The 25,735-nt window shown below is 41.3% G+C and overlaps 2 protein-coding genes across 4 annotated transcripts; both read left to right on the top strand.

Annotated features, from left to right (window-relative positions):
- Window positions 1-546: 546 nt before the first annotated feature.
- Window positions 547-14,909, top strand: LOC118330953 (FYVE, RhoGEF and PH domain-containing protein 6-like). Its single transcript, XM_035665705.1, has 21 exons — window positions 547-750; window positions 1,885-3,883; window positions 5,740-5,878; window positions 6,192-6,259; window positions 6,705-6,735; window positions 9,129-9,280; window positions 10,604-10,760; window positions 10,911-10,998; window positions 11,534-11,584; window positions 11,693-11,751; window positions 11,833-11,904; window positions 12,057-12,125; window positions 12,293-12,376; window positions 12,467-12,546; window positions 12,696-12,798; window positions 12,934-13,080; window positions 13,192-13,297; window positions 13,473-13,567; window positions 13,657-13,782; window positions 13,887-14,026; window positions 14,110-14,909. Exons 1-21 carry the CDS (start codon window positions 738-740, stop codon window positions 14,144-14,146), a joined length of 3,816 nt encoding a protein of 1,271 aa, XP_035521598.1. The 5' UTR covers window positions 547-737; the 3' UTR covers window positions 14,147-14,909.
- Window positions 14,910-15,770: 861 nt separating this feature from the next.
- Window positions 15,771-23,132, top strand: nr2c1 (nuclear receptor subfamily 2, group C, member 1). Of its 3 annotated transcripts, none has more exons than XM_035665382.1 (14): window positions 15,771-15,901; window positions 17,651-17,785; window positions 18,031-18,264; window positions 18,413-18,491; window positions 18,585-18,764; window positions 18,854-19,004; window positions 19,800-19,896; window positions 20,211-20,398; window positions 20,762-20,915; window positions 21,048-21,169; window positions 21,329-21,471; window positions 21,694-21,831; window positions 21,980-22,085; window positions 22,257-23,132. In XM_035665382.1, exons 2-14 carry the CDS (start codon window positions 17,714-17,716, stop codon window positions 22,426-22,428), a joined length of 1,836 nt encoding a protein of 611 aa, XP_035521275.1. In that variant the 5' UTR covers window positions 15,771-15,901; window positions 17,651-17,713; the 3' UTR covers window positions 22,429-23,132. The 3 variants fall into 3 exon arrangements, with proteins under 3 accessions (XP_035521275.1, XP_035521278.1, XP_035521276.1); XM_035665385.1 differs by having other exon boundaries at window positions 20,214-20,398; XM_035665383.1 differs by lacking the exon at window positions 15,771-15,901 and adding an exon at window positions 15,971-16,092.
- Window positions 23,133-25,735: the final 2,603 nt, after the last annotated feature.

The raw sequence follows: 25,735 nt of genomic DNA on the forward strand, positions 1-25,735 counted from the left end.
CACCAACTATCCAGTACTGCTTTCTCTTCATCTCCCTTTCCTTCTTGTCACCCAGGTCTGATTACTGTAAGATTGATTGCTCAATCAACCTAGTGACAAAGTTCCAGTATGATAAACATTTTTTTTAGTTTTACTTCCTCAGCTATATTTCAGATATAGCTTACAAAGTATCAGCTGGCTCAAACTCATGTTTCTAGCGTCTTAGTCATACCAGAAATGATGATGATGTATGTGGAAAGATATGTGCGTGTGGCACTGAAAAGTTTCTGTGTGAGGATGAGCAATCATAGAGTCTTAATGCAAATGAATGCAGATCTAAAGGGGAGCAGATTGCAGTTTACACAGTGACAACCTGCCATCAAAGTACTCAGGAGGTTCTCTCACACACTTCAGATTTAAGTTACTGCTCACTTAATTATACTTTACAGATCAGCCTTTTTGTTTTGATAGATTCTGGCTGGATTCTAGTTTGTGGCTCCTGAGGACCCCTAGTGGATTGTTTATAGAAACAAAAAGGAAGCTCATTGGCAGGCCACATATCGCTGGCAGGCAGCCAGTGCAGCTCGGTTCAACTGTGAGCCGCAGGATCATATTCCTTACTCGGACTAAAGCGGAGAAAATGTCAATCTTTGGCAGATAACTTATTCTGAATCGACTTCTTGTGATGTATCCGGACACAAAGTATGGCAGTGACCTTTAAAAACTGACACAAAAAAAGAAGAAGAGTCAGTGAAGCGATGATGAACTCAGGTAAGTGACTGGAAGCTCGTTGATTTTTCTCTGGCTAAAGATTTGTCACCGAGCGAATAAGTTACAAATCGGAATATTTAATTACGATGGAAGCATGTTTTTATTTGTTTCTTAGGATAATGCAGAAAAACATTGTTACACAGGGAGAAACAAAGCAATAAATGTTGTGTGTGCTCTATAGGGCGTCTGGCTGAAGCTAATTTGCAACTTCCAGTCTCTGTTTATGCTTTTAAATGTATTGTTTGAAACAGATTTTAACATCATATTTATTAACAGATTCAAGATAAAAACAACAGAAAAGATAAAACAGACGTGCCTGGATGTTTATATATGTGTCTGTGTGTATTGAACTGGCAATCATAGGATATGCAAAGAAACTAGAACTGTATAATCTTCTATTTGGGGACATCCAGCTGGAATATCTCCTGTCACTCATATGGACAATATATCTCAGTCTGAGGCAGATTGTGCCCAGAATCTTCAAATCAAAATTCAGTAGAGTGTTTTTATAGATTTGTTGTCAAACTGTGTCTTTCTGAATTAATAAATGTTTGGTTTGCTGAGGGGAAAAACACCAACATCCCATCCTGTCAGCATGTCACTGTTTTCTCCACCGCAAAAGATTTTATGACACTAGTCCAGCCAGCTGTACCAGTTTGCGTGACTCCTTCAAAGCCTGCACCCCCCTCCTCCTTCATTTTTCTCTCCCCCTCTTCATCTCCCATCTGCTCCCCCTCCTCCTCATCCTCTGCCTGTTGACATGGACCATTAGCTAGATTACTGCGCTGTTGTGTGGAGTGGCAAACAAACACCATGTGATATTTGAACCCCCCCAGAGAGGTTTAGCACTTCACAGCAGTTTTACACTAAGCTGTCACTAGGTTTGGATCAGTGCTACCGAGAGCTAAAGAGCGACCTCTCATTGGAGCGTCTGTCTGACCACTGATAATGCATCAAATATACCATCTGGGTATTCAGACTGTGCTTTTTTCCACTGTGTCAGATTAGATCCATAATCCTTTTGCTATGTTTTTATTTTGATGTTGTTGTCTGGCCCGAGTAAGAGGCTCCGATTCAGAGGAGACAACTTTACACAAAATTTCAAGTCCATATCTTTTGTTTTTCTCTCCTCAGGCATGCACAAGCCACCTGTGGCCCCAAAACCAAAGCTTGTCCAGCCCCAGAGGCCAGGGATGTCTCCCGCAACCCCTAAGAGAGACGGCCTCTCACTTCCATCTCCTGGCACACCGAGAAGTGTTAAACCCGCGTTGGCCCCCAAACCTTGCCTCTCCAAACTCACCACTGCTGTGGAATCCAAACCACTGGCTTCAAAGAGCCCGCACCAAACATCTGTGACAGAAACCCTGTGGACTGAAGGTCTTCTTAACTCCCAAAATGGAATACAGCAAGAGAACAAAAAGCCAGATTGGGATTATATTATTCCTATTTGTCTGTGTAGCAATGAAAACTGCATGTGCATCAGGAAGACATCAGTAAACAAAATGGAGAAAACGTTGCACAAACATCAAGAAAACATAAAGCTTCCTTCATCTCGAGGTACTGTGGATAATGGTGAAGAGAAAATGAGCACTGCCTCCTCCAACACCCAGCTCACAAACCATAAACCTCTTCAAGAAACCTTTACTTTGGACAAAAATCTCAACACAAACATCAGTACTGTGAGTGTTAGGCCGTCCCTTCCTCATAGAACGTGGAGCGATGAGGCAAATTGTAACGTAATACCTCAGAGTGCACCTGGGCGAGAACCAGAGGAAGATGCTTTTGGCTCAGAGCAAATGTCTTGCGTGCCACAACCCAAACCAGTCCCTGCAACGCCTAGGAAGCCCATCCCTGTCCCTGTACCACGGAAACCCAGAATGGCTATGCTGGTCCGCCAGGAAAAGGTGGAGGAGGAGAGGGAAGAGATTGTAAGCCAGGAAGGGAGAAATATGAACGTCAGAGAGGTGAAAGTGTCATCAGAGGGGAAGGGCAACTCATCACTGTCTATCAGCGTACCTGTTAAAAAGCAGACATTTTGTCCATCTGCGAGAAACACCTGCACTATGCCTGCCCCTCCGCCCAGGAAAAAGCCTTTTCTGTCTGCACCTGAGAAAGCACCGACCTCTGCTCCTCAGCCACTCCCAAAGGATGTGGAGGAGGAAGACCTGGGTTGGGACAGCAGCAGCCACGAGATGGAGGTATGGGTTGACAAGGAAGATGATGAGGTGGAGAAGGAGAAGGACGGATCGCACGATCAGGAGGCAGTCTACACTGACTTCACACATAGTCCTCCTGCTAGCGGTTCTCTCAATCAACCAGAGCTCAGCCTAGAGCCGCCTGCCATCACTGTGGCAGTAGAGGATGTGCCGGTCAAGGTGACTCCAAAGAAACCCCAGAGACACAGCAGCCCGATGGCATGGATGCAGAAGCAGGAATATTCTGAGGAGAAAGAAGAGGGGAAATTAGGAGATAATGAGAAGAGGCAGGCCCTTCCTATGCAAGATTGTGTTTTGAAGGAGCGAGTAATGAGGGACCTGCCTTCGCCTCCAGCTGGGAAGACAAGCAGAAACCTCTTTTCGGCTGGAGCCATCAAGCCTTCTCGGTCGAGCCTGGGCAAACAGCGAGCCAAGTCGTTCTCTGCTGCTGACCTCCATCGTTCTGACGGTCAGAAGAGGAACTCTTTCCGGAAACTGCTGGACTTGAAGCTCTCGGTGAAGATTTTTCCTAAGCTGATAGTAAAAGGAGGCCAGAACTTAGACTGCGTTGCAAATGACAATGAACAAAGCGTGGACGAGGACGCGTGTCAGAACTTCCGCGAGCATCTCAGGTCTAGTCGTAAATTCTCCTGTCCGCTGATTGGAGTAGAGCAAAGCGTGGATGGAGATGAGGTTTCTCCTGGAGGACAGCAGGATGTTTACTATGAGAACATCGCTCACTATGAGGAGATACCAGACTACATGAATGTGCAAGTGGGAAGGGCAGCGTCATCCCTTCGGGCCTCCTTCTCGCAGCCTGACGTCTGGCAGAGCCCAATGTATAACGATGAGGGCATTTATGAGGAGCAGGAGCCATATTTGTCCTTTGAGAAAAACACTGAACACCAACAGAGTCAGTCACCGACAGACTGTGAGAGGTACATTATGATGCCTTTCATTTCTGTCTCTTGTTTCTCCTCACATCCTGCTCTTGACTATGAATATATTGCCCATTAGGTAATTGCCCTTGTTTTCGGAAAGGAGAGGTGGAAACCACCTGAGGCTCCATTTGAACCGTGTATCTGTAAAAGATCTGGTTAATTACAGAGTATGACTCATATAATATGTTAACGAGGAGGAAGATTATAGAGAAGGACGTCCCATTGTGTCTTTTGTTGCCGATTCCTGTCAGGGGAGTTTGACAAGTATGGTGGTACGTTTGTACTGCCTTTCAGGTGTTGGTGAATTGTGGGTAGAGTTAATTAAGATTACACATAACATTTTTCAAATATTTTCTTCATTCTGTTAGCTATTGTCAGAGGCGACACTAACAGTAGACAACCTTTGGCCTAGAAGGCAAGTATGTGTGTGTATGTGTGTGCGTGTGTGTGTATTTACATCGAAACGTCTTTGCCAAGAAATGTAGAGCCTTATGTGTGTCATGCTTTGTGTCACCAGTGCACTGCAGCTTAACTTAACAACTTAAACAATTCTTAAAGACACATTTTCACAATTATTTCACCTGTTATCTTGGTATGCAGATAGTTTTTGTTGTATTTGAGAGGTTTTGAGATATCTGTCGCTGAGATTTTGGCTCAGATGTGATGATGAGAGAATTTAAATAGTGCTGCTCAAAGCTTTCTGTCCAGAAACCATGTTCCCACCGTCTTTTTTTAATCAAAGAAAGACAGTGTCTCTAAGAGGGTGAGATTTCCTTTTATAATTACATTTTTAATTGCTCACCGGGGATAAAAAAAAACATCTGAATGTGTGCAGGTATACGGCAGCTCTCGAGAGGGGGAGAAAAAGTGTCTAGAACAGCCAATTTGGTCCTTAGCATATCGTTTGTATTTATATAACGTGTATGTTGTGTTATGAATTCCCAGTGTGCAGAAGTCAGTTGGAAACATAGGATTACAGTTTGTGTAATGTACGCTTGTACAGCTTAGTGTGTCGCCCCTCTTTAGATCAAACTGCAACAGTCACATGTTTAAAAACACGGTGAGCAGCTCACAAACAGAGACCAGCCACAGTTAAATGCAACAGCTATTGTAAACCTTTTTGCTCCTCAGCCTTGGCCTGTTTCTTTTTGTACATTTTTGTTTAGGGAGGTGCTGTTTCACACATGTTTCGCATGTACTGCCCCCTCTGGGAATTGTGGCATTTTAGTTATGTAGTTTCTTTTTGGTGCAGTCTTCTTTTAGCTACAGGATAGCCATTGTAGAGCTGCAGGGTTAGATTAGTGTAGCGTGTGTGATGATTAGTGGGTTGTGTCTGGTTTGGCTGTTCTTCTGTTTCTGTTGGACATGGCAGCATTTAGCTAAACTGCTGCTCTGTCACCCGAAGCAGGCAGTTGGACCCAAAGCTAGTGATATGTGACAGTGTTGATCATTATCACCAAATGTTTTTTCCGGCTGTGTCAAAGTGCTCCCTTTCCTGTGTGTTCCTTTTTTTTTTTTTTTTTATGACTCCCACTTGATCAGTAGGAAAGAATGTGGCACATACTGCTGGAGTGACAATTTTTCTTTCAAAAAGGCACACTCCCCCAGATTAGATGCTGACACAGGTGTTTTTATTTTAAACTGTATCTCCTTTCCCCTTTTCTATAAATAAAATCCTCACTTTCTTGTACTTTTTTATACAAATCATGTGGGATGTGACTGGCTTAAGGTCATTGTGTGATGCATTTACAGAGTTTTTGATAAATGTTTGTTCAAAACACCTGTACGGTGTGTTCATGCTCTGGCATCTGCCTCTGTTCTCCTCTAACGTTAACGTCCTGCCCTGTTGACAGAAGCTCTGTCGATGAGGAGGTGCCCCCCCTGGATGATGGCCCCTCGGATGATGATATTGTGGCCAACATGTCAGATGAGGAGGACTATAGCAGCTCCATCTCAAGTAAAGGAGACCCTGAGCAGCCAGAGGAGAGTCCGGTGAGAAGCAGACACTGTTTGATTTATGACTGTAGTGCTTAGAAACACTTCCTGGAATGATCTCACAGGGTTTGTTCTTTGCAAGGTTTCAGACATAATGTTTTTCCTTGATCACATGGGGAGGAGCTTTTCTTCCTTTTGATGCTTTAACAATTTGTTTATTGACCTCATGTAAATCAGCTACATGCTGTAGCCAATGAATACATTATGATTAACAGCATGTATCTGCTGTGAGTAGCTATCTCATGAACTACACAGTGATTTACTGTTGTGTATTGTGGTTCTAAGTCTTTGTTTTTACACCTTTTGTTAGACACAGAGTGGACAGAAGAAGAGCAAGATTCATCACATCGCCACAGAAATTATGAGCTCTGAGAGTGTGTAAGAGTCTTTATTTGTTTTTCAGTCTGATAAAGAAATGTATTAATGCTTCCATCTAGGGGTTGTTTAGCCATTTTGGTTTTATTTGTCCAGGTTTTGAGAAATCTGTGCAAAATAATTGGAATTTATGAAATATGGTTCAAATTCTTAAAATTCCATGAAAATATACCAGAGTCACATCATCTTCTAAGAAACAATTTGCAGCACAGATAGGAACCTCATCTCCCTTTGGTTTGAATCCAGAGTATTTTGGTAGACATGTGTCTGTTATGCTTTAAACACCATAAACACATTCCATTCAAATCCCATTATATATCTCAAAACCTTGGTAAATGAAGCCAAAATGATCATTAAACCGGTAGGTGATTACAGGTAAGTGAGAAAACATGCTTTGCTACTCATCCATGATAACCTCTTTAATGTTTCTAATTTTCTTTTTTTCTAGATTTGTTGACGTCCTGAAGTTGCTTCATGTTGTGAGTACTCCCACACCTCACCCTTGCACAGAAAAACAAGCTCCATGTTTGCTGTTATAAGAGCAGAAGCTTGTGTTATTCTGTGTGTGTTGTATCTAGTGCTGGTCTACTGTCTGAGCCCACATTCTCCATATGTGTTAGATTATGCTAACCACTGGGGCACACCCCATGCAGGATAAGACTGTGTGTAGACCAGACTCCCGTCAGTCTCGCCCGCACGGCTCACATTCCTCACGGTTTCCCCAAACTTTTATTAGTAGTGTGATCTGACGGTAACACTACACTGGTCCAGACTTAAATGGAGTCGTGTTGTCTCCTTGTGGTGTTTTGAGAAATGTAATCTGCAATGGATCGAAGCTGCCAAAATGATATGATGATCTGGTTTCTTTGCTGTACTTCCCTCAAAATATGTTTGAGAAACAATGTCAGAAAGAAACACCCTAGGGTAACTCAGGTATTTGTATCTATTGTCAGAACAGTGAAAGTCTAAATGACCTTTAATAATCCTTTCTTATAATCTTAAAAGTGAAACGATCTACTTTTGGATTCACTGCATATCATATAGAATATACAGTAAATGAACATATAAAATAAAGGAGCACAATCCCATGTAAAAGTTATGAACATCTTCCAGTTCACAAGTACAAACACAGCCTCAGTGGTGGGTCATGTTTGCTCGAAAGGAGAGTTTAAAAATAGGACATATGACAATATACCGAGTATCAAACAGGACATCTGTAAGAAGGACAGGAGCCACAAGCTGAAAGTTGTCAACGGTGATATTACTTGACATAAATAATACAAAGGAAGCTGATAAAGATAACTGTTAGAGGTGGAGTGTGCTCAGAAAGAACTAGTGTTGTCATGAGAACCTCTAAAGGCGAAAATGTTGACAGTTGGTCTGAACAGCCAAACTCGAAGGCAGAAAAAGGCATTCACCGAGTTGCACTCAGTTGTTCACACGAAAAGTGTCAGAAATAGAAGTCTTAATTCCTGCTTTCTCACCAATTTCTGTAACTTTCCAAAACAGGCAATCAAGCACTCGCGCCCACTTCATGCAGCAATTAGCCATGTGTGCATAGCTGATAAAGCAGGAATTAGACTTCTCTCAAGCTCTCATACATTTGCAGATGCAGCCTCCTCACAATTTTGGAGTCAGAAAAGTTTGACCAATCAACAAACACTATGGTCGGAGCACACTTAACTGTCCTGTTATTAACTGTTATTTTTCTGTTTCTTTATTATCACAAAAAAATAAGTGGTATGGTCATAATAGCAGATGTTATGTGAGATAAGGGTCTCAAAATGAGATTGTAGTAAGGCTGAGTCAACAACAATGACTCCTCACTGCAGAGCACACACAGGAAGTGGTTGGGTCTCTGTAGACTGTAAAGGAATGGGAGTCCTGTAATGAGAAACAGTCTAAGTTCAAAGGAATGTTGAGGTGACTTAGTATTTATTCTTTCTCCATCTCTACCAGGCACTGAGCCAGCCTTCAGCGAAGTGATGGATGATAACATAACACGCCATTTGTTGTGTGTTTTTTATCTGAGTTATCAGTTCAGCCATATTTTTTAGCAATGTTTGTGTTATGCTCTGTTTAGTGTTTCTGTCAGGTGAAAACTTTCCGTCTCCAAACTCGTCAGCGACAGGAAGATAAAACGGCTTTGATATTTAGCTTGATGGAAATGCACTGTCTTGTCTATTTGATCATAAACCATGTTCAGAGAGAATGAACTTAACATGAAAATCAATCATAGTTTATACCTTCTTGTTACTAATTGTGCCCGGTTCATTCTGGGTGCACACGACATTACTAACAAATGTCCACTTAGGGCTGATGCCTTCAATGTTTCAGTTTTTCTTATCTAATGAAACATTCGTATTTTAAAAAAATAAAAAATTACCCTTCCAAAGCTCTTTCTGCATGACACACATTTTTCTCCGTCAGCTGTTGTAGTAGGAAGAGATCACACATGCTAACCACAGGAGCTCTCTACTGGGCGCTCTGCTATAGGCAGTTTTATTTGGCATGTGTCCCCATAAACCACCAGAAAAAAACCTCCACATCATCAGAAAGAGAGGCCGAAACAGCACCCTCGGGCTCTTTGCTCTGCTTTTTTCCCCCTGATTCACTAGGTCCTGAAAATTTAAGTTCATGGCTCAGCAGTATTTCTCTTTCTTTTATACTAATTTGTAGTGTTGTTTTTGGGACCATGTTACATGATTTCATTCACTGAGATAGATTTAATACTGGATTACTATTGTGACTGCACTGCATTTTCAAGAGGACCACATAAACAGTTTAGTAAATATCACATTTAACGCACTCTTGGTTTTCCCCTGTATGCCTGAGTTCCTGTATTTGACCTGACTGTTTATCTGACCTACAGGACTTCCGCGATGCGGTGTCCAAAGCGCCTGGTCAGAGTGGGAAGCCTGTGATTGAGGAGCGGCACCTCAATCAGATCCTGTACTACCTCCCGCAGCTCTACGAACTCAACCAAGACCTGCTCAGAGAGCTGAAGGAAAGAGTCGCCAAATGGTACAGCAAAATCATTAAAAAGTGTTTTTAGATTTGTGTGTGTTGGTCACTGTTGCTGACTCAGAGAGCAGTTATTGACCTCTATGTATGTACCTCCGTCACAGTATTTTACATACTTTTTGTCCATGGTTTTGGCCTGATAGTTCTATGTAAGAGAAATCTCACAGCATACACTGATATTTCAGACAGTAGAGTGCTTCCTGTGGCAACTGTTTGGGGAAGGTGCTTCCCTGTTTAAACAAGAAAAAAAAACAAGAAAAAAAATGAGGAACCTGGATGGTCTTACTCCCCCCCAATAACATCCATTTCTGTGACGAACTGGACCAAAAGCTGTAAAGCCAGGTTGTGTCTCCCAACATTAGCGGCCAACTTCAATCTTGAGGTTAACCGGGAGGAATCTTAGTCTTCTTAGAAGTAATAGTTACATACTTAGCCTTTTTATTTACTTTAATTACAAGTTCACCTTATTCATGTATGTTGAGTAACTAAGCTGTATGACACACTATAGTTTGAGTGTGTTGTGAACCCGGGAGAGACGCGGAAGTTGGGTGTGTTATTGTTTTGCTGCGTTAGTATTGATTAAGGAAGTTTTATTCAAGGAGAAACTGTACCCCAATTGAAAAAGCTAACCAATCACTCCGTTGCAAGCAGTCCAGTCACTCTGACTCTGTTACACTTGTCACATTGAGACTCATTAACATTTCCTGTAAAAGAATAGGCAGGTAGGGACTCTGAGGCTAAGGGACATGAATAACAAATACACAAATAATACACAAATAAAAATATTAGTTGAAGGGCCAGTTTGTAGTAGTGGCATCTAGCAGTGTAGTTGCAGAATACAACCAACTTACCTCACCCCCTCCCCTTCCAAGTTTGTAGGAGAAACTACTTTGGTTGCGAAAAACGTGAAGGGCCCTATCTAGAGCTAGTGTTTGGTTTGTCTGTTCTGGGCTACTGTAGGAAAATGGCAGTTCAACATGGTGGACTCCACAGAAGGAGATAAAAAGGTAGATAAAAATGTCTCATTCTAAGGTAATAAAAACACAGCGTTTCTTATTTTTAGGTGATTATACACTATTATATATTATATTACATGTCTCCCAATATATCCTCCTACCTGTTACACACTGGACCTTTTAAGGTGCTGTAAAAGATACTGTAATAATAATAAAAAACCTTCATTCATGAACAGTCCAGAATAATATTGTGGAATAATTCCAGCTGAAATATGTAATTTACCATAGTGTATTGTATAGCTTAGTTACACATGCATTCTCAAAGAGGTGTCACAAATGTGCTCATTGGGCTTTATTCTGTGTACAGGCACGATAATGCCCAGCTAGCAGACATTTTCCTGAAGAAAGGGCCCTACCTGAAGATGTACTCCACATACATCCGCGAGTTTGACAAGAATGTGGCTCTACTGGAAGAGCAGAGTAAGAAGAACCCAGCATTTGGCGCAGTGGTACGGGAATTTGAGGTAAAGAGGCTTGGTTGACCTGTTTTGTCTGTATGAGGGGGTGTGTCTATTGGGTAAATGAGCTTTCATTGTTTATTCATGTGAACAGGATGTGAGTTTGTTCCTGAAAATTGTGTCATTTGTAATCTGTGTCATTTGTTTTTGACCAAGGCCGGTCCACGCTGTGCCAACTTGGCTCTGAAGCATTACCTCTTGAAGCCTGTTCAGAGGATTCCTCAGTATCAGCTGTTGCTCACAGGTACATCTGCAAAACAGTCATTTTCACAGCATTGCATCCACCAATCATCACATTCATATTCAGTTTAATTTCCTGACGCATGATCTGTATGTCAAAGTCAAGCTTTACTCCATGGTTGTAGACTTTTGATCAGCCTGTGATGTCTCATTATAGGCCTCATGCTGCCCTCTAGTGTCCAGAAAAACAAAAATACTTTGGAATTTTTGTCTTGCCTCTTCAATCCATATAATAAGATTTTGAAGTGCAGCCCAAATCAGATTTGGTGACATAACATGAGCTTTAACATGAGTGAGCTTAGTGTTTCATGAGTCTAATGGATCAGAGTTGATCCCTCAGTGCCAAAATGTGAAGTATGTTACCTTGTGTCACTCTTGTATAATTGTATTATTATGTAAGCACATGCAGTCCTTTCAGATTATGTTCCAGGAATTTATAGTACAACATTAAGCTTTTGTACACCAGTGTACAGAGTAGTTTTCACTTGTTTGGTTGGACTGTTGATCCTGAGCATTCAATGTTTGTAATTGTGTTTCAGACTATCTGAAAAACCTGTCTGAAGACTCAAACGATTACAAGGACACACAAGGTAAACCAAGGGTCTTTCTATATCTATTTACTGTTAACTCACCTGACTGTCAGTGGAATGAAAACAATGTCCGTCATATATTTGATGTACACCTTTTTATCCACTCAGCTGCCCTTGCAATTGTGAAAGAGGTAGCCAATCATGCCAACGACATCATGAAGCAAGGGGTGAGAGTCAGCAAGGAATCAGGCATCTATTCTGATGCACATCTCCGCACATTACTGATGTCCACTTTATTTCCCTCTCAGGATAACTTCCAGAAGCTGATGCAGGTGCAGTGCAGTCTGAACGGCCACCATGAGATAGTCCAACCTGGGCGGGTAAGGCCATAAAGATCTTTTGGGTTTTTTATTTCATATTGATCTTTTAAATGTAAAGTATTTGCAGAATTTTTAAGTTCAAGAGTCATTAAATCAAACAAGCAAAACAGCAAACATGACTTCATATGCTCCTATGACATTTTATACTCCAGATCTTCCTGAAAGAAGGAATTCTGAAGAAGTTGTCCAGGAAGGTCATGCAGCCCAGAAAGTTCTTCCTGGTACAGTAATACCCTTCTCTTCCTTCTCTCATTTCACACTCTCTTATCTTCAATTAGTCCAAAATATGTTCTGTGAAGCTTTGATTGTGATCAGATGCCTCAGTCTCAGAGATCCTAATTCTCGTTATCTTGTTAGAAATTGTGTTTCTTTGTCGTTTCTCCTTTAGTTTAACGACACGTTGCTTTACACCACTCCTGTTCAGTCAGGCCAGTTCAAGTTAAAAAACATGTTATCTCTGGCTGGGATGAAGGTGAGAGACTTCATTTTTTATTATCTTGTGGTCTTTATCTTATATATATATATATATATATATCACTGCTCACAATGAAAATAATTACAGGTTAGCAAACCAAGCCAAGAGGCCTATCAGAATGAGCTGAACATTGAGAGCGTGGAGCGCTCCTTCACTCTCTCTGCAAGGTAATTATCAGAAACAAAAGCTATCTCTTGGTAATTTAAGAATATATGTTAATATCAAACATCATTTCATGAGTAATCTTGTGTTTTTTCAAGTACTGCATAGGTCTGTGAATACAGTGTAAGTGTGTTATTACTTTTTCCCTCTGCAGTTCAGCCACAGAGCGAGACGAATGGCTCGAGGCCATTTCTAAGGCGATCAGTGACTACACCAGGAAGAAGATCAGTTTTATAACTGGCAAGTCGCTAGAAGAGGTAAGATATTTTTAAAAAGTGACCTTCATACGTTTCCTGTTAGCAGTATATCTGTCTTACAGTGACAGAAAAAGTCTATTTTATAGTGTATGTATGAACAATGAGGCTTAACTCCTGTTTTCTTTTTATATTCAGGCAGAGCTGAGCGATTGTGATGATGGTGCCCTTTTGGGATCCAAAGCCCCTATTTGGATCCCAGACCCACGGACCACCATGTGTATGATCTGTGCCTGTGAGTTCACCTTAACATGGAGGCGACATCACTGCCGTGCATGTGGAAAGGTAAGGTAACAGATGCAAGCTGCAAAAGGCTTATTTAATGATTAAAAAAAACATTGCTAAAATGTAAAATAAGGAAAGGAAATAACACTTTTTGCTTTATCATCCCATCAGGTGGTGTGTCAGTCTTGTTCCTCCCAAGAATACTGTCTTGAATACCTAAAGAACCAGCTAGCACGAGTGTGTGACCAGTGTTTCGTTGTTCTTCAGCAGCAGAAAAGTAAGTCTGGCTTTACTTGTTTTGCATTCTGAACCAAACCAAATGAATCTCATCCTCATATTTTTATGTTGTCTAAGGCTGAAACAGTGTGGATTAGACATAGGCACGCCTTGTATTCTACAGCATGCATTTCTCTGTATTAAACAACTGCACGTTCCTCATTTCTGCTCATCAGGTGAGCGAGCCCTATCAGCAGCTGTCTCCCCTGGAAACAGAGCTACCTTTGCTTTCTCCAGGAGGCAGAAGAAAATACCTGCGGCCCTCAAAGAGGTGACTGGTGCTTTGCCCTGATTAAGATGGCACTGCTAGTGATGAATGAATCACCTGATATCTCATCAGATGGGTTTAACTTGTTTCAGGTGTCAGCAAACACAGACTCCTCCATGAGTGGGTATCTGCAGAGGTCAAAGGGCAATAAGAAGCAGGGGAAGAGGCTGTGGTTCGTCATCAAAGACAAAGTCCTGTACACGTATGCTGCAAGTGAGGTAAGGTCTCTCTCAATGAAAGTCCAATGTCATGTTATAATTGAACCAAAGGGAATAGATTTCATGTCCATCTAACATTGATCTTTTATTGTGTCTTTATGCAGGATGTTGCAGCCCTAGAAAGTCAGCCCCTGTTAGGGTTTATGTTGAAAGTGGATTCATCACAAAAGTTACAGTTTAAACTTTACCACAAAAACACGCTTTACTACATTTTTAAAGCTGATGATGTCCAAACAGCACAGAGGTACAGTATAAAGAGGGGAGTCACTTATTGTTGCATGTTATCATGACAGCGATGATTAATTATCTCTTCTTTTTTTTTAACAGATGGATCGACTCATTCAAGGAGGCCACGGTGCTTTAATATCAGTCGACAGTGTGTGTAGCTGTGCCCTTGCGTATAAATATGTTTTACCTCAGTGCTCTCTGAATTCTACAAAAAGCATCTGGAGACACCGCATTAGTTCCACTGACATAAAATCCAAATGTATTTCATTGCTTTTGTCATTTAGTTACCTTTTACATTGTTTTAAGAGCACTCCTGTGGAGGTGGGAATTACCCATGTTATTTTGGATTTTTTAATCATGTAGCTACAACTTAAGAATCGTACCACAATCATCTCTAGCTATTTTAGACTGGTACTTTTGTTTATTAGTTTTAGTAATCTGCACAGATACGTTAATAAAAGCCCAATGTTGGTAGATTTGTAATGAATACTGTCATAACATTTTGACCCACATTTACCGAATAATTTTTCCAGGTCAAAACAAATCGTATAGATGTTTCTGGATGTTAATAATTACTTTATTTTACACTTGTGAAGTTGACTATAGAACACACAATGTGCACTTATCATGCTTGTGTAGGAAACTATCACCTCACATTATTAAGCCTTTCTGTAGCTTTGAAACTAACCTACAGTCTTAATTTGTATCTGGAATATTCACTGTTTGAACACAACTGTACCATAATGTGTACTGCACTTAAGTGACTCAAATGACTGTACATAGATAATATCCCTACACAGATAGCCTCTTTAAATATAGAGGATTGTAAATTAATTGTATTAAATCTCACTTTTACTGGTTAAATTCTGTCACTGAAATAAATTTTTGTTTTTACTGTGCTTTGTGTCATGGTCACCTTTTACCAGTGTTTCCCAATCTGGGGGTTGGGACCCCCACTAGGGGTCGCCAACGTTTCAGGGGGGTCACGAGGCCTTCTGGTTTTTAAGGAGTGCGTTAGAAAAGTTAAGCAGTTAAAATCAAAGCGCTAATAGATCAATGGCCAAGTGTCAGGGAGAAGAAACACACATAATTATACATACTATTAGGTATGTATGATTGTTCAAATTAAAACAGATTTATTCATAATACAGACAGAACTGTGTACAAATGTTTCCTACAATTATGAGGAAAACTCATTTCTGATGTAATATTCACAGGAAATAATCTCAAATTTCTTCCAAATTCCCCATGTTACACAAATCTGCAGTTGTTGCATTTACTGCACCACTTTGGTACGTGCATTAAATATATTATGAATTATACATATGGGAAAAGGTTGGGAACCACTGACCTATACAAAGAGGGAACCACTATTTGACTGTGCATTCAAATATTGTAAAATCAGTCAGCGAATGGGGGAATACATAAATACTCACTGTAATGAGGCACTACTGGATGTGGTTACTGTTAGTTACTGTGCAGGAATTACACAACTGTGGGGATTTGAGTTTACAGTGAACAGCAGTATGTAGATTTGGCATTGCTCACTATATTATCAACTTGAAACAATGAAGCCTGAACTGTGGTCTTGATGTAACAGCCTATCCTCTCTAAAAAGTAAAATAGTGTGGCATCGTGCTGATTTCCACACGTACATCATTACAGCTGTGACAAAAACAAAAACAAACAACCGATGTACATTTTGACAGGTTTCACACACACTCACACTGGGGAAGGCTATGAGCCGCGGGAACCCAACTGCGCATGTGCAGGAGTAGTTTATTGATGAAAAAAGGTCACGAACTCTGACCCTCCCACCAATTGCAGCGAACAACTCAAATATTAATTTATTGAAGACTTTAAATCGTCCGACCCAACAGCCGCCAGGCAGGTAAGAAATATTTACCCCCGTTGACGCAGGAGAGGCTGGTGAAAGAGACCCGAGGGGCAGTAACACAGGAAGGGAGGGAGTTGTTCAGGAGCTCTGCAGCAGGGAGGCAGCCATTAGCACACAGCTAGCCTAGCTCGTTAGCACTGTCACCCGGAGAACAGCGCGTTTAAAGAACAGAAACTAAATCGCGGGTATGTGATATTGTTGGTGTGTGTTGCTGGTTCTTTCCACTAACGTTGTGTGTGTGTGTGTGTGTGTGTGTGTGTGTGTGTGTGTGTTGGCAGCATCTCGGCTACAGTGACCATGTTAGCGGACATGCTAGTTAGCCAGCCAGCTTAGCCGCCGCAGCTAACCGTGTTACCGTGAGCGGGTGTTAGCTGCCGAGCTAGCGCCGCTAACTCGGTCTTCGTTCAACCGAGCAGCCACATCGGCGAGTAAAGCCTGAATGTGACAGCGGCGGGTTGTAATGTTGAGTCGTGAGCCATCTTGTGAAAAACCCGGACTGCTGTGGAAGTCGGAAAAAACAACGATTAATGCGGTTTTTATCTCGCCCAGTTGTCACAAACCGGAGTCCCGCGGTCGAGTCTGCCAGTCGGCGTCATGGGCCTTGAACCCTGGCGTGCTTTAACCCTTCAATGTTGACCTTTCACCCACAGGAAAAGAAATACCTTTATCTTCCGTATCGATTTTAAATAGCTGTCTGTCCGGAGCTTGTCTGTGCCACTGCCGCAGCTTTCCCGCTCATTAGCCGTCACTATAAAGTGATTTTAAGCTGTATTTTATAACAAGGCCACCATTTGTACAGTTACAGGCTAGCGCCGGCTAACGCTGCGTTACTTAGCACAGGCCACGGACTAACATCAGAAAGTGACATGCAGTGTAATAAATCAGATGTGTGTCTGTTTTACTCTTGTTCTTTACGGCTCAGTCTGATGTGGTTAGGTGTGTTTGTAAATATCGATCCAGCTGTGGGCAGATGTATGTTCTAGCTGTAAGGGAGAGGTAAATGAATGTGAGCAGGACGAGACGGATACGAGTAACAGTTAGTTGTAACGTTAGTGAAGTGTTTGAGAGACTTGTTCGCTCTTAGTGGTTATCTTGATAACAGCTCTGAGCTGTGGTTTTGTATGTTGGAAATGATTTGAGCTCTGGTTCCCGCCACACGCATCAGTAAATGCTATTTACAGATGAGGTGAAAGTTGTATAGGATCTTATTTCTACCCAGATCTGAAACACACATAAACAGATAAGGCTTGTGATATTTGATATTTGAATTTTTGCCAATTAAACTACCAAAAACAGCTAAGTGATCCTGTTAACAAGTATTGGTGGGTGCCCGGTTAGCTGCATGTCGTCTCTCTTCAGCTATCTCTGTCAAATAAAGGCCAAAAAATATATATTAAAAAAACAAAACAAGTATTGGTATTATAGCATTGAACTGGGCACTGCAGTCTCTTTTGAATCAATCCCACATACACCATTGGCTGTTAATACCATCCAGTGCACCTCATGGGTACAAATCTGCTTAAATAGTCCCCAACAAAAGTGCTATTTACTCCTGTTGTATGGTAAAAACCTCTGTCCCCACCTGTTTTTGGACATTTTTAGTGACTTGACAGGGTAGGGGAGTTGCAGAGTACTGAGAAATACTATGACAGTAAGAAAATGAAAGTCGGTCTTCAACGGTACTCGCTCACCTGAGATGTAATTTGCTTTAATAAAAAACAACAACATGTGCTCTCTTTGCAGGTGTGTGAGCCTCATGGGGCACTGATGTGAAGAGCAGTGGAAGAAGGTGCGTGCAGTATCAGAATGGATGGACAGACGCAAAGGATTCAACTTGTGTCAGCAGACAGCAGCATGGCATTAGGACACAGAATTCAGGTGATGTGACTGCCAGTCCACCACTAGAGACCGTTACTCTCACACGCTTACACATGTAATTGTGGCAAAAATAGTTCCAAGCATAGCTAATAGTAAAGGTCACATGTTTGTTCACCTTAGTACTCATTTACTTACTCACAAACGTACCTTGTTATCATATCGTTAGCTTCACTTCTCCCACACTCCTTCTGCATGTACAGCCAGTATTTAATGATTTGATTTGATTTATTTCTTTTTTCTGATAGATTGTAACGGATCAGCAGACTGGTCAGAAGATCCAGATCGTCACAGCACTTGAGCCATCTTCCCCGGGAAAGCAGCAGTTTATTCTAGCAAACGCTGATTATTCCCCTGGTGGGAAGGTGATCCTGACTAAGCAGGAAGGCTCACCCAATAAGGTGATCCTCACGTCTCCAGATGGCTCTGGGGTTAACCAGCTGCTGTTTGCCTCCCCTGAACTGGCTGGGCAGCAGATTCAGGTATTGCCAGAGGATATTGGTGACAAGTAACAAGTTACTGAAAGGTCTGACTGACTGTAGCTTGAACATGTTTAGGCAGACTTATAGCAATGTTTGCTGTATGAAATAACTCCATTGTCTCTGTTTTTTTCTTCTTTTGTTTTTTCAGTTTGTGACTGAAGGGTCGGACCAGTCTATTGTGAAGCCAGTTGTGGAGTACTGTGTTGTCTGTGGGGATAAGGCCTCAGGTAGAAAGTGTTGATTTGCTTTATCATCATTTTCCAGTAACACACATGAGTAAGCAGTCCCCATCCTGATGCTTTCTCTCTTTCCGCTCTCAGGGCGTCATTACGGAGCTGTCAGCTGTGAGGGCTGTAAGGGCTTTTTCAAACGCAGCATTAGAAAGAACCTGGTGTACACATGCAGGGGCTCTGGAGAGTGTGCCATCAACAAGCTCCACAGAAACCGCTGCCAGTATTGTCGACTGCAGCGCTGCATAGCTCTGGGAATGAAACAGGATTGTAAGAGTCTGTATTATTCCATATATACAGTTGTTGATGTTATTTGGGATTTGCATAAGTAGGGTCTGATGCCTGTGTTTTGTCTTTAGCTGTGCAGTGTGAGAGGAAACCTGTGGAAGTGACCACCAGAGAGAAATCGGTCAACTGTGCAGCCTCCACTGAGAAGATCTACATCCGCAAGAACCTTTGTAGCCCTCTAGCTGCCACACCTACTTTTGTAACTGACAAGGAAACTGCAAGGTACAAGCACTCTTAGCCAAAACACAAACAATACATTCTCTTACCGACTTTATCTAGATACACCGGGGAGTGAGCCAGTATGTGGGTGGCGGGGACAGCCAAGAGGCGACGAGAGGCACATTTTCACCATGCGTTACTCATATGTATCTTAAAGGATGCCAGAATAACTACAATGAATTCTGAATTCATCCTTCTGTCTGTCCGCAAGACAACAAGCAAACAACTTTTAAAATGTTTTCGAGGCTCTCTGGTAGCTCACCTGGTACCTCATGGGTCTTTGCTGCAGTGGCCATGGGTTCAAGCCCTTTTCTGTGTGTCATCCTCTTTGTCCCTGCTTTCCTGTCACTCTTCAGCTGTCAATATCAGTTAAAGGCAATAAAACCCCCCAAAAATATATTTCAATAATGCTTGTTTTAAAATACACAAATGGGGCAAATTTTATGTGTTTGCCACATTTGCGTCTTTACATTAACTTGACATCATAATACAAAATGATAAATATCTCAGCTACAAACTATCTTTATATAATATGTTACATTTCTAATAACTTATTAGAAACTAGATAGATAGATCTATCAGTATAATGCAGTCCAATACAACACTACCACTAACTACGGCCTCTAAAATGACCATAAAGTGAACTTGCACCTTTCCAACATGTCGTCTTTATCTGCTAAGCTTAAGAGAAAAAGGTTGGATTGGAATTATTTTAATTGTGCATGTGTTTGAATAATGACTCTATTTTATTGCATGGTTCCATATTACATAATGCAAATGTTACGTCTCTAACTTCAGGTCTACAAGTTTGCTTGAGTCAAGCATGTTGCTCAACATCCAACAACCCTTCCCCAAGCTGGAAAACACCATCTTGATTCCAACATCCCCTGACAAGGTAATACTGATGCAGTCAAATGAGATTTAACATGACATTTAACTACACATACTAATTACACTACATTCAGCTAAAGTCTGCCCTGTCACTCCTACCTATTAAAATCTTAAACGTTAAAGCCTGTGGGAATATTGGGGCTTTATTTACGTTATATTGACAATGTGTGACACAGACCAGTTCTGTGCTTGTTATTCTTTATAGAAAGAGTTCAGTGATTCGCACAAACATTTCACTAACCAGAGACTGTGTAGTACAAACAAATTCAAACTTCAGTGTTTATGAAACAAGCTTGATGATGACTGTTACCCGTTCAGCAGGATGATCATTCTCAAGGTGACCTCGGCACGCTGGCAAATGTAGTGACGTCCCTCGCCCACCTCAACAAGACCAGGGAGGCAAGTGACAGTGGCAATGACCTGATGGGAGTTGAAACGCTTAGCAACGGGGACAGCTCCATGACAGACATCCAAGGAGATGAGCAAACTGCAAGTGATATCACTCGGTGAGGGAGATGTCATAAAGAATGAACAGGCTTTGATACTGACCGCTAGTTGTTTCTGAATAAGTCAATACATATACTGCAGATCTACAGGATCATAAGAAAAGGAACCCAGGGCTGTTTCTCTCTGGTTGTCACAAAGGTTTAATAGAATTTCCTGTAGGGCCATGTGGTTTCTGACTCGGCTCTTTAGGACTTAATTAGATTCACTCATAGTCAGTCAAAATGCACCATATGTCTGTGCTGCACTGCAGTGCTTTGAGGTGTGTCCAGTATTTTCTGTTTCTGTGTAAGCTGCAATATATGAGACGTCTAAATCAAAACTTTAATGTGAACTTCTTGTGTTCATTTTATTTGTACAATTAGAGCTTTTGACACCCTAGCCAAGGTCCTGCACCCTGGTGACGGTTCAGCAGGAGAGTCCTTGGAAGCCACAATGCAGCTGATGTCAGGGGACCAATCGGGTCCTGTGGTCGAGTTAGAAGGACCTCTACTCTCTGACAGCCATATCCCTTTCAAGGTAAAGAGTGACCACTGACCTTGACCCCCAGGATAACCAAAACCACTGCTTATGTTTAATTAAGTTACACGTTTTTTCTGATAAACACTGCAGTCATGTTTTCTCTCTCCACTCTACAATGTGTTCTTCCAGCTTATGATGCCTTTGCCTGTGCCAGAGTACCTCAATGTCAACTACATCTGTGAGTCAGCTTCCCGGCTACTTTTTCTCTCTATGCACTGGGCACGCTCTATTCCTGCCTTTCAAACTCTTGGGTAAGCCGTTGTCACAAGGTTTTTCATTGTTTCACAAATACACCTATTGCAGTCATTACATGTCAGTTATTAAAAAAAAAACAGCTAGGTGATGTTTGCCTTGATGTGGTCCTATAGTTCTCTGTAGTGAATTTAAATGAATCTTATTTCATTTTACAGTGGTCAAGACAATGACATTAACTTAATGAAAGCCTGCTGGAATGAACTGTTTGCCCTGGGTCTGGCACAGTGCTCCAACGTTATGAATGTTGGTACCATCCTAAGTGCCATTATCAGCCATCTGCAGACCAGCTTACAGGAAGGTAGGAGAGCTCTTCTGTTGTTCGCCTGCGAGGTTCAACGCTTTACTACAATACAAAGAAGCCCAAACAATGTTTTTCAGTGTGATGCCGAGGAGAAAACAAGCTGTGTCATGCAAACCTTGAGATCTGTTTACTGTTGTAGCACAGTTTTCTAAACACTGTACTGATGCTTGGCCCCTTACCTCCTCCACTCTAAGCTTGTGTTTTTTTTGTCTCCCACAGATAAGCTGTCCCCTGAACGAGTAAAACTAGTAATGGAGCACATCTGGAGGATGCAGGAGTTCTGTAACAGCATGATCAAGCTGTCCCCAGACTCTTATGAATATGCCTACCTCAAAGCCATCGTTCTCTTTAGTCCTGGTGCGTACGCAGCTGGCCAGTTTATAAAATGACTTTTTTCAAGGTCTTTTTCTTCCTGTTGAATCCTGAAAGAATCCTTAGAGAAAAAGTTTTTACACAGGGGCAAAGACTGATGTCTGACTGTTTAAATGTGTTGTTTTTGTAACAGATCACCCAGGCATCGATAATACCCCACAGATAGAGCGGTTTCAAGAGAAGGCCTACATGGAGCTGCAGGACTACGTCACCAGGACCTACCCAGAAGACTCTTATAGGTCAGTAGGTTTTACCTCTGTACTACTTAAAGCCAGCTCATTGACAGAAAGGTGATTTAGTACAGAATGCTCCCTAAGACAGATTTATGACGATTCCACAGATGTACGTCCTACAGTAACTGTACACATCTTTAAAGTTTATGTCTCCTTTCCCCCCCTCATTGCTCTCAGGTTATCCAGGCTGCTGCTGCGTCTTCCTGCCCTCAGGCTGATAAGTGCAGCTGTCACAGAGGAGCTGTTTTTTGCCGGGCTCATCGGCAACGTGCAGATCGACAGCATCATCCCATACATCCTCAAAATGGAGTCCACTGATTATAATAGCCAGGCAGGCTCTGGGGTCTGACACACTGTGCCATTTGTAACCGCAACATTGGACTGCGAAAACTCGACAGCCAACCAATCAGAGTGCTCCACAGAACGATCACCAAGTGGTCATAACATACTGTATTTATGACACAGCATCCAATGGGAATTCTGTTTTCACTCTTACCTTGCTCCTGCTTCTGAATCCTCAGTAACCAGTCAGTAGAGCACAACAGGACTAATAAAATCCAGGCCCATTCAGGAATGAACCCTTGAAACCTGCATAGTAGATTGCGCTTTTTATTGTACATAGTATTTTATGCTTCATCGCCTCCAGGCCTTTCCTTTTTCTGCTTTTTCATTGTTTGTACTTTGAAGGAATCAGGATGGTTTGTTTTTTCACTGCTTTCCTACATGGTCATGCTTTTTTATTTTCTAATAATTATGAGGAAAAAAACTTGTCAATGTGAAATGATTTGTGAGATGTTGTTATCGCTAAAGGTTATAACCTTTTATTTCTTATTTGTTCGCCAGTCCAAAGGATTCAGGCAGCAACACTTTTGTCAAATATTTGACATCATCATGTGGATCTGAAGTAATTGTAAATATAGATTTGTGTATAGAATGCGCCAAGAAGGCTACAATGTGCAGCACTTGGTAATTAATGGGTTCAGTATTTTGGACAAATTAATGTGGATGCAAATGATGGTCAAGTCCTTTGAAAATAAAAACACCCTTCAGTCATGTTTCTCTAATTATTTATACAGCTGAGCTTTAATTTTCATTGACTATCAAAGTAGGAATAGAGGGAGCTGCTTGCTAGTGTAGTGCTAATGTTTAGAGTAGCTTTGCAGGCTCATTGTGCATCTTAACACAATATTGTTTTTGTGTCACTTAGGAAAGCAGCTGGATTACCTGATAGTCTGAAATATGTTGTGTCGGGCCCATATTTAGTCATTATGGAATATATTGGGAAGACTGCAGTCTGCATTATGATAGGCTTCCTGTGTGGACGAAGAGAGAGAGAGACTATTTTCTGCAGCGGTGCCTGTATAAGGTCTGCTTAACTGCGCCTCTTAAAAAGGCAGCAGTACTTTTGTCACGCATGCATCAGGGGACAAACATTCTTTAGCTGACGAGTACAGTAAGTTAGTCAACCTTTAACCGGTCAAAGAGAGAGAGTAGTACCAAAACTGACTCCATACACGCATACACACAAACGTTTAATTTTGGGGTGAGCACTGGAGTCTTGTAAACATGCCTTTTGCCTCATTTCACCTTATCAGCCCACTTTGGGACCGTGTAGAAGCGGCTATCTGGACTAAATGGCAGAGTAAAACCTGCAGTAGATCTTGTAGTTTAAAGAACGCATCAACAAAGCTCAGTAACCGCGCTTCTTGGAACTGCTATAAACACAGCAGATTGTTTACATGTTCCTTCTGAATTAATAATGCAAAATCTGTATCCTACCCCTGTGACTTATTGTTGCGTTTCGTGTCAAGTAACGTGAAGGTGGAAGATGTTGCAGGGTGCTCAGCAAGGGGCTAGACTTTCAGTGTGTTATTAGCCAATCAATTTTTCATTAGCACTCTGCAGATATGGGTAAACCGAGGACAGCCACTGCGAGCTTCCTTTCGCTGTAGTTACCCAGTGAATGTGTCCAGCTTATTAAAGACACTGATAGGAGCATTAAAACTTGATGACCAGATGAATGATATTGTCTGCTGCAGTTTTTAGAAGTCCATTGTGTGGTGTTTCCAGTAGCTTCTTTATGTGATTCTCCAACAGGCCGATCACATCACTACATAACTTGACCTTCCCCTTTTTAAAGCACAGTTTAGGTCAGTGTATGGTTTACTCAACTGTATGGTCTCTACAAACAAAAGAGGATTCTCTTGATGTCTCTGTGTACAGACTGCAAGAACAAACACTTATTGTCTGTAACTGTAAAGGTTAGGCGATTTGTGATGCAACACAGGCTTTTGTGTTCACAGCTAGGTGGATTAGCTCATTCCAAGCTGAATGAATGTGAGTGAAAGGGCCAGTTGGACTGCTCCCATGGACCCTTGGGGCTTTGGATTTGACTGCTTGAGCGAAATTGCTGAACGTCCTGCAAAACAAGGTGGCTAGACCGGTTTTTATCAGAACAAGACTCTTTTCTATTAACTTTAATTACAGATATAGCTTTAATAGTTCTAAAGATAAAAAGTACATAAAATCCAGAAAAATGACAGCTGCGTTTTTATAGGAGACGATTATATATATAAATATGATTTATATGAAGTCAAGACTTTGTGAGTAATTAAACAAAAAGCAATAAACATTTACTTTACAACAGTGTAGAACACAATACCACCCAATAACACAACATTTATAGACTAAAAAGGTATTTTCATTTTATGCCACTGTATATTTTTAGTCCTCCACATTTCAAACATATTGTACTTTTTACTCCACTACACTTATTTGACAGCTAGGAACTAGTTTCTAGATTTTACATGTAATCAACAATTCAAATATCACACATTAACTGCCCAACAGTGTATGAAACACTTGATCAGCTACATGTTAGTAATACCAGTATTAGCACGTTTACTTACATTTTTCAGATAAGTCAGAACTTTTGCATTATTATTTTGACTTAAGTAAAAGATCAGAGTATTTCTTCCACCTCTGGTAAGTAAACAGTATCACATATATATACATAAATCCTGCATTTTATATGGTATTGCAACAGACTTTGAATTGTTGCTTTGATGGAATTTAAATGTGGTTTGAAGCACAACATTTCACACACTTTAAGACACCCTAAAACCAGATGATGATGTGGATGATCATGCATATGGTAATGTCTTCAAGCTGTTGGTTGTGCCGATGTTGTATTGGATTGCAGGTGTTTCTAATATTTGCTCTCCTCCAAACAAATAAGATGGAAGAATGCAACAGCAGCACAGCTACATACAGCCTACCATAAAAGTGAGAACTCAGAGTACTTCTCCCACCTCGGGTCAGAAAACAATATGATGAAAAATGTTAAGAATCCTGCATTTTATATGGTGTTGCAACAGACTTTGCATTGTTGCTTTGATGGAATTGATATGTGGTTTAAAGCACAATATTTCACACACTTTAAGACACCATAAAACCAGACTTTAAACCATATTGCGGTGATGTATAATCACTCAATAAATTCCTGTTGATCGCAGCCTCACTCTGATGTTGTTGCCCTGTGTTGAAAGAGTTAACCCCTCCTCTCTGAGCCGGCCTGCAGACAGAAAGAGGCGGAGTTTGGGCTTCACACATTTTTGTACGTTGAAGAGAGCAGCCAGTGTATGTGTGTGTGTGTG

The sequence above is a fragment of the Morone saxatilis genome, unplaced genomic scaffold (assembly GCF_004916995.1).
Source record: "Morone saxatilis isolate NCDOM2014 unplaced genomic scaffold, NCSU_SB_2.0 Contig2, whole genome shotgun sequence".
NCBI classification, from domain to species: Eukaryota; Metazoa; Chordata; class Actinopteri; family Moronidae; genus Morone; species Morone saxatilis.

What these genes read in the sequence shown, in the direction of transcription:
- LOC118330953 (XM_035665705.1), top strand. An exon ending in CAGTGGTACGGGAATTTGAG is followed by an intron (nt 10,761 to 10,910) that starts GTAAAGAGGCTT and finishes TTTTTGACCAAG; the next exon opens with GCCGGTCCACGCTGTGCCAA. An exon ending in CTGGCAAGTCGCTAGAAGAG is followed by an intron (nt 12,799 to 12,933) that starts GTAAGATATTTT and finishes TTTTATATTCAG; the next exon opens with GCAGAGCTGAGCGATTGTGA.
- nr2c1 (XM_035665382.1), top strand. Translation starts at nt 17,714, where the DNA reads ATGGATGGACAGACGCAAAGGATTCAACTTGTGTCAGCAGACAGCAGC. An exon ending in TCTGGGAATGAAACAGGATT is followed by an intron (nt 18,765 to 18,853) that starts GTAAGAGTCTGT and finishes TTTTGTCTTTAG; the next exon opens with CTGTGCAGTGTGAGAGGAAA. An exon ending in ACTGCAAGTGATATCACTCG is followed by an intron (nt 20,399 to 20,761) that starts GTGAGGGAGATG and finishes TTGTACAATTAG; the next exon opens with AGCTTTTGACACCCTAGCCA.